General features: G+C 42.0%; 1 protein-coding gene across 1 annotated transcript in view; it reads right to left on the bottom strand.

Moving 5' to 3' along the window:
- Positions 1 to 8,227, bottom strand: part of CUBN (cubilin) — a 282,087-nt gene that overhangs the window by 6,599 nt on the left and 267,261 nt on the right. The window contains exons 63-64 of the mRNA XM_006093733.3: positions 3,660 to 3,807; positions 2,567 to 2,748 (exon numbers count right to left, since the gene is read on the bottom strand). Coding sequence (XP_006093795.1) covers positions 2,567 to 2,748; positions 3,660 to 3,807 — 330 coding nt within the window. The remainder of the gene's footprint in view (positions 1 to 2,566; positions 2,749 to 3,659; positions 3,808 to 8,227) is intronic.

Raw genomic sequence — 8,227 nt, 5'->3', positions numbered from 1 at the left:
TGCAGGATCGGGCCTAAACTGGCAGTTGGACATCCCCTGAGGGGTCCCAGATTGTGAGATGGTGCAGGCCAGGCTGAGGGACCCCCACCCCATGCACAAATTTTGTGCACATGGCCTCTAGTAAAGCATATAATGCTCAAACGAAAGAAATTTCTATATGGAAAAAGGAGACAACTCAATTGACAAAATTTCTTACTATTAAGATATATTTTAAAAATACATTTTGCAGCTGACTAGTTTTTTTTTTTTTTTTTAATTCACTGCATGGAGTAGACACACAGAAAACCATGTACACACTGTGAACTTAGCCTCATTCTGTCCTCAGGCCTGGCTCCTCCTGTGCATTCGAGGAGGACTCCAGGCAAAGCAGAGGTGATGGTTTTATTAATATAGGCACTCAGAATCTTGGAAGTTCCTCCTTTATAATTTTGTAGTTTAACATTTGGTCCACTGCTGATTGTTCTAAGTCATAGAGTGTCTTCAGAGGTCCAAGGGCTCATCTTGCTGGGTTGTGTTAACCTGCAGAGTTTCCTTTTAGGTCTATGTAGTAGCCAATCAAGGGAATAATGCCTCTCTGGTGCTTTTTGGCGTGCCTTGCCATGGACAGAGTAGCCAGTTATCTACCAGGAGACAGAGACGGGTGCCAATCCAAGGATGCTGGAGGACCAGATGTGCCACCACAATACTCTTGGCTTTGGGCCTTTTTCCTGTTGATTATCTTTAAGAAAGCTAGTGCTCTGAGAGATGAGCGAGGTATTGATTCCCGCGGAACATGCTAATGACTTATTCTATACATTTTTCTCTTCGCAGGAACCATGAGAGTGGTAGACATCTCCAGGACATTAGAGAACCCTGAGAAGAGAGGGCCTGAAAGTTCTGAAGACAAATGCAAATTCCAAATGTGATCTAGGGCTTGGCCTTTAAGTTGATTAATACAGTTGGGAGCCTCAGAAATTTCTGTTCCTGACATAGCTAACAGATGGAAGGCCGAGGTTTGCTGGGATGGCTGCCGTATGAACCATGCCACGATCTTCCCACCAACAACCAGATGCAGCTGCACTTCACAGGCCTAAGTAGCAGTTTCCTGTTTTTGTTCATAGGACAAGAAGTTTCAGACCCATTTCTATGGGATAAGGAAGGACAGCTGGGAGGAGAAGTCCTCATCCGTCAGTGCCCGAGAGCTGGCCTTCACTGCCAGCAGACAAAGGCAAAGAACAAGCACTAACTCCAGTCAGCGATGATCAACTCAGGCTTGAGGTGAGCAGGACGTAGCTTCAGTGGGATTCCAAAATGACCGGATAGTCTGTCCTTCCCGGTATCCCACTCCTCCCCTCCTTTCTGCTTTGCGCTTCATACAAATGTTTAGATTCCGTGGTGCGTGAGGTACATAGGTCTGAGTTTAACACCCTGGTTGACACAAACAGTACTGTATTTCTCTCCTCAACTCCTCCCTGCTACATCCCTCTCCTCCAGTTTTCTACCAGGGCAAGTATTCCCCATGGAAAAGGCAGGAGCTTCCTCCCACTACTTGTCACATTATAGGTTAAGAATATTCATCAACAAAGGACTTAGATCAGCAGTTCTCAACCTGTGGGTCGCGACCCCTTTGGTGGTCGAACCACCCTTTCACAGGGGTCGCCTAAGACCATCTTGCATATCAGATATTTACATTACTATTCATAACAGTAGCAACATTACAGTTATGAAGTAGCAATGAAAATAATTTTATGGTTGGGTCACAACATGAGGAACTGTATTTAAAGGGCCAGAAGGTTGAGAACCACTGACTTAGATGAATTCTGTAGAGGAGAGCTTTCCAGGAAAATTAAACTCCATAACAGGTGTAAAGGAGTGAACAAACCTTATGGAAACCTTACTGCAGACTCAAAGAGAGCAGAGAATTCAGCATCCTCTGTGTAGACCACTTTATTTCCTCAGAATGAATTCATTTTCCACAGAGCTTGTAAAGGACACCCAGGGGAGCTCTGGGACTTTCATGGCAAAATAGAGGCACTGGGGCTCCATACACAGCCTGCACCAGTTATGGCCTCATTCAGAACATCTTCCCATGAATAACAACACCGCAGTCCTTCTCACTTCAACAACGTGGGTGATGTGGGGCAGAAAGGATGCAGAGGGCGCTCTGCTGTTGCTCCAGGAATGACAGGAATCACAGAGGGTCAAGAGCTGGAAGAGCATGCCTCTGCTTGCTCCAGGCCCAGGAGGCTGCTCTCTTGTGTTTGGGGAGGAGTGGAGGGTGGAAGGAGGACACGAAGCTTCAAGAAGCTTTCTCTGTCCCCCACGTGACTCTGTTCGTCCTTCCCACATCATGTGGGAGTTGACTATTTCCTGCCTGGCCTTCCCACTGGACCAGGCGCCTCCTGGGAGCCCTATTGCATTTCTGGTGCCTGGCCATAGGAGACTTATGGACTGAAATAATAAGGAATAAGTTAATGAAATGAGTAAGGGATATATTTATAGCAGCAGCAGAGAAAAAGGTGAAAAACTTGAAGTGATCCATCATCTTTTAAATAATTCATTTGCATGAGATCCAAATGTATGTTACCTCCAAGAAGTCATGTCTGCATTCACTTGAGTCCTCGATGCCAAAGGAGTGGAAGAAGAGGGAAATGGAGTGGTTCTGTGGGGCTGTGAGAGTAACAGTGCAATCCATGTCATTGTTATAATTAGCGGGCCATCCGGGGCTCTTCAGATTGCCAAACGCCTTTTTATAGTTTCTGTTACAACCTTAGATAAAAAAAAAAATATTCACAATTAATGTATGTATCCCAATAGTGTTCTTTCAACCTGACAGGAATAATTCAAGAAATGATTAAATTTAAACACTTTAGGAAAAAACTAACCCAGCCTCTGCATCTACCTTTGAGGTCACGGGGATCCGTGAGGGGAGGTGAAGGGCACAGGGGGCAAATGCTACGCAGGGTCTTGGCAACAGGAAACACCCCCAGGTGAAATGTGAAATAGGAGCACTCACCTTTAAAGATGAATATTCTAGAATTTTCTGTGCTTTTTCTGATCACACTGAGGTGGTTGGCTGACATTTAGACTCTTTCACGAATAAAGTCTCTACCTCCAAGACAGAGTCTTGTATGAGGATTTCCCTTTAATGGATTATTTGTTCTGATTGAACTGGCAAATTGTTGTTCTTAACCATTTTTGGTGAAAACACCATAGCGTTTTTAGTTGTTTGTTTTAATCAAAGGCAGTGTTAGTTTTAATCAAGCTTGGAATGAACATGAAAGAAAATATTCTCTGAAAATAAACTTCTCAGTTTTAGTAATCAAATAGCCTTTCAAAGCTTTCTGGTTTTGACAAAAAATGTTCTAAGCTACAGTGATTTCTATAAATGTTCAAGTGGATAACTAATAAAATAACATATAATTTTAAATTGTTAACTATGTGAACTTTGAAGAGTATGCTGACATTCTAAACATTTGAATTAGTATTATATTAGCTTGACCTGTTCGGAAACCAGCTTTAGTAACTTGCTAAATTGGGCCTGATTTCTGGTGAAGAGTCTCACCTCATGTGGGTGTGGCTCAAGTTAACAAGCCCTAATTTACCCTCAGGAGTCCATCCCAGCAATAATTGTACTGATGGAAGATGTTCGGTACAAAAGATAAAGTTCCAGGGCTCACCTGCAATCTGATAGGTAAAACTCACTCTAGAGTTGTCATTAAAAACTTCGGACTTGAAAATGACAATGGCAGTGCTCATAGAAGAATAAAACGTCGGTACAGCTGTTGCATTTCTGCCACAGAGGTGAATTCTTGCATTTCCACTACTCTGAAAAGAAATGAAAGCCAAATCACATTATATTTTGCTTCAAAAGAAGATAGGCCATAGCAGAAATGAAATGCATATGGAAGTGTGCTTCAATATTCAGCCATGGAAACTAGTTATATTGTTTGACACTTGGCAATAAGACTGGCATTAGCCTTGGAATCCACAACTGTCTCACATTCTCTAAGGGAGAGGAAGTAGGGGAGGTCAAGTTTATGTTGAAATCACCAGACAGATAAGTTGCCTCCTGAAAATGAGACCATTCTCCTCTCTTCATAGCCAAGGCCTGTGCCCGTGCTCTGAGCACAGTGCTGTCCAAGCTAACTACAGTTCGTCTACTTGTATCAAAGTCAGGGCATCTGCTGCCTCTCACACAGATATGTCTCTACTACCTGTAGTTCTTGGGCATCTACTGAAAGGCTCACTCCCCACTCCTGCTGCAAACTCCTAGTAGTGATCTGTGCTTCTACCCCACAATGTCTCCTGCTGTTGGTTCTTTCTTAAACTCCCCTGTTGTGTACTTGAACTTTGATTGCATTGTTAACCATTCCTGTACACATCCTTAGCCTTGAGTGATACCTGGGTCTCCATCAGTCTCCTGGTAGAGGCCATTCTTTCCCACAGTCCACAGTTTACTGAGTAAGAATGAGGGGTGGGAGGATGGGCAGGGATCCCCAGGCTGCTCTCTGCAGCCTATGTCCTTGCATCAAAGCTAGTTCTCCTTTGAGAGTCTCCACATCTGGCCAAAGATACTCTCTGACACTTTTCATTATTCTCACTTTCTTCCTGGTTACTTCCCTTCCTTAATTAAAGAGTTGTGGTATTTTAGCTCAGAGTCATTTTATGAACCCTTGGAGGTTTCAGTGTTCTTACAGAGAACCCATTAAATATCCTAATTTGCATTCCTTAATACCACTGACTTTCATCTCTACTCTCTGTGGTTGCCAACTCAGAAGCCAGCTATCCAGTCAGATCTTTTTATTATCTGCAATGCCTCCACCACATGATTCTTTCATGATCTTCTAACTATATCTTCTCTTTCTACTTTCGGACACCCTGAGAGTTTCAGTTTTTCTGTTATCAGTTGATTTATTAACTTTTCTCCCTCCCTACTCATGCTGAAACCGTTTGTTATTTCCTTTATTCATTCAGCTAAATTATTTATTCATGACAAATGTAGGGTCTTATTTGAGGCTAATCTAGCTGCCATTATCATACAGAACTGTCTGGTGCCCTGTGAGTAGCATGTCTGCACCCAGTGGGAAATTTGGATTCACAAAGCAGTGGGAAATAGAAAGAGCTTCAACTAAAGGGTTTTGTTTGGCTCTAATTCCTTCCAGGAAGGGTACCACTGGGATATACAAATAGTGTTCTGATAACCAATGGAATGATGATAACCTAGCATCTTGACCACCATGGGATAATAGGATATACCTCCGTGTCTGTGCTTTGTAATAATTTAGCAAATCTAGCCAAACCGGTTTGGCTCAGTGGATAGAGCGTCGGCCTGCGGACTGAAAGGTCCCAGGTTCAATTCCGGTCAAGGGCATGTACCTTGGTTGCGGGCACATCCTCAGTGGGAGGTGTGCAGGAGGCAGCTGGTCGATGTTTCTCTCTCATCGATGTTTCTAACTCTCTATCCCTCTCCCTTCCTCTCTGTAAAAAATCAATAAAATATATTTAAAAAAAAAATCTGGTGTCTGCTCAGCAGCCAGTAGTTCTCAAACCTCTCTCCAATTGGAGTTAGCCTCCACCAAAATACATGTGCAATACAGGGGACCCGGATATAGAATGAGGAGGACTTGAAAACTCAGAAGTGATAGATTGGATCCTCTTCTATTGCCAGCCAGCACATGGGGGTTTGAACATGACCCTCCTAAAATTAACTGGGGTAGATTAACTAATCGCCTCACACTGCAGGCATTCCCAAGTGTCCCCCAGGCATCTGTCCTCAGTTCCCAACTCCTCACTTTACAGTTCCCTGGATAATCTCATTACTCTCATTGTTTTAACTACTGACTCATATGATGATGACAACCAAATCTTCAAGCCTTTTCTCACTATCACACTTTTATGTCCAACTGTCTCCTCAATATCTTATCTCATCGGCAATTTGGACTCTTTTTTTTTTAAACCAAAACAACTCCTCCCCACTTTTTCTATCTTACATTACCATAAATATAGTTCCAATAGAGTGGGGCTAAATGGCCTCTTTTTAAAAAACTATTTTTTTTAGTGATTTCAGAGAGAGGAAGGGAGAGATAGAAACATCACTAATGAGAGAATCACTGATCAGCCACCTCTTGCACACCCCACCCTGGGGGTCGAGCCCGAAACCTGAGTATGTGCCCTGACCGGGAATCAAATCATGACCTCCCAGTTCATCAACACTCAACCACTGAGCCATGCCAGCCAGGCTAAATGGCCTCTTCATTGATTTCCCTGTGTTTGCATTGACCCCTTCATCTCACCCTATACTTAGATTCCACTAATTACAGAAGTGTTTCTCCAAGCATGGCCCATGGAACACCAGAATCAGAACACCAGAGATGCTCATCAAAAATTCACAGTAATGGGAAAATTAAGATACCTAGGAATAAACTTAACTAAGGAGGTAAAAGACCTGTACTCGGAAAACTACAGGACATTGAAAAAAGATAGAGGAAGACATAAACAAATGGAAGAACATACCATGTTCATGGATTGGTAGTTTCAACATCATTAAAATGCCCATACTACCCAAAGCAATCTACAGATTCAATACAATCCCCATTAAAATATCAATGGCATACTTCAAAGATCTAGAACAAACTCTCCAAAAATTCATCTGGAATAAAAAAAAACAACCCCAAAACAAAAACAAACAAACAAACAAACAAACAAACGAATAGCCACAGCAATCCTGAGAAAGAAGAACAAAGTTGGAGGGATCACAATACCAGATATCAGCTATATTACCAAGCCACTGTTCTCAAAACTGCCTGGTACTGGCACATGAACAGACATATAGACCAATGGAACAGAACAGAGAACCCAGAAATCGACCCAAGTCATTATGCTCAATTAATATTTGACAAAGGAGGCAAGAGCATACAATGGAGTCAAGACAGTCTCTTCAATAAAAGTGCTTGGAAATTTGGCCAGATACATGCAAAAAAGTGAAACTACATCACCAACTTACACCATACACAAAAACAAACTCAAAATGGATAAAGGACTTAAATGTAAGACGGGAAACCATAAAAATCCTACAAGACTCCATAGGCAGCAAAATAGCAGACATATGTCATAGCAATATCTTTACCAACACAGCTCCTAGGGCAATGGAGACTAAGGAGAAAATAAACAAATGGGACTACCTCAAAATAAAAAGCTTCTGCACTGCAAAAGAAACTATCAACAAAACAACAAGAAAGCCCACTGCATGGGAGAACATATTTGCTAATGATATTTCAGATAAGGGTTTAATCTTCAAAGTTTACAGGGAACTCATACAACTTAACAAAAGGAAGATAAATGATCCAATAAAAAATGGGCATAGAACCTAAATAGACACTTTTTGAAAGAGGACATACAGAAGGCCAAGAGACATATGAAAACATGCTTAAAGTCATTAATCATCTGAGAGATGCAAATCAAAATGACAATGAGATGCCATCTCACACCTGTCAGGATGGCTATCATCAACAAACCAACAAATGACAAGTGCTGGTGAGGATGTGGAGAAAAAGGAACACTCGTGCACTGCTGGTGGGAATGCAGACTGGTGCAGCCACTGTGGAAGACAGTATGGAGTTTCCTCAAAAAGTTAAAAATGGAACTCCCATTTGACCCAGTAATCCCACTTCTAGGACTATATCCCAAGAAACCAGAAACACCAATCAGAAAGGATATATGCACCCCGATGTTCATAGCAGCACAATTTACAATAGCTAAGATTTGGAAACAACCTAAGTGCCCATCAGCAGATGAGTGGATTAAAAAACTGTGGTACATCTACACAATGAAATACTACACTGCTATAAAAAGAAGGAACTTTTACCATTTGCAACAGCATGGATGGAACCGGAGAGCATTATGCTAAGCAAAATAAGCCAGTCGGAGAAAGATAAATATCACGTGATCTCACTCATATGTAGGATATAATGATCAACATAATTTGATGAACAAGAATAGATCCAGAGACAAATGGCAGGGGACGAGGGGGTGGGGGTGGGGGAGTTAGAGAGCAACCAAACGACTTGTATGCATGCATATTGACATAATCAAGATGAAGGCTTGCCCAGGGTGGGAATGACATGGGATGGGGGGGGTCAATCAGGGAGAAAGTTTTACATATGTAAAACTTTAGACAATAAGTAAAAAAAAAATACATAAACCTAAAAGAAATTCACAGTAATGGGTGCTCTGTGGGGGAATCCTT

This window comes from Myotis lucifugus, unplaced genomic scaffold (genome assembly GCF_000147115.1).
Source record: "Myotis lucifugus unplaced genomic scaffold, Myoluc2.0 scaffold_121, whole genome shotgun sequence".
Taxonomy (NCBI): domain Eukaryota; kingdom Metazoa; phylum Chordata; class Mammalia; order Chiroptera; family Vespertilionidae; genus Myotis; species Myotis lucifugus.
Note: the sequence above shows the minus strand (reverse complement) of the source record. Positions and strands in the feature narration are given on the sequence as shown.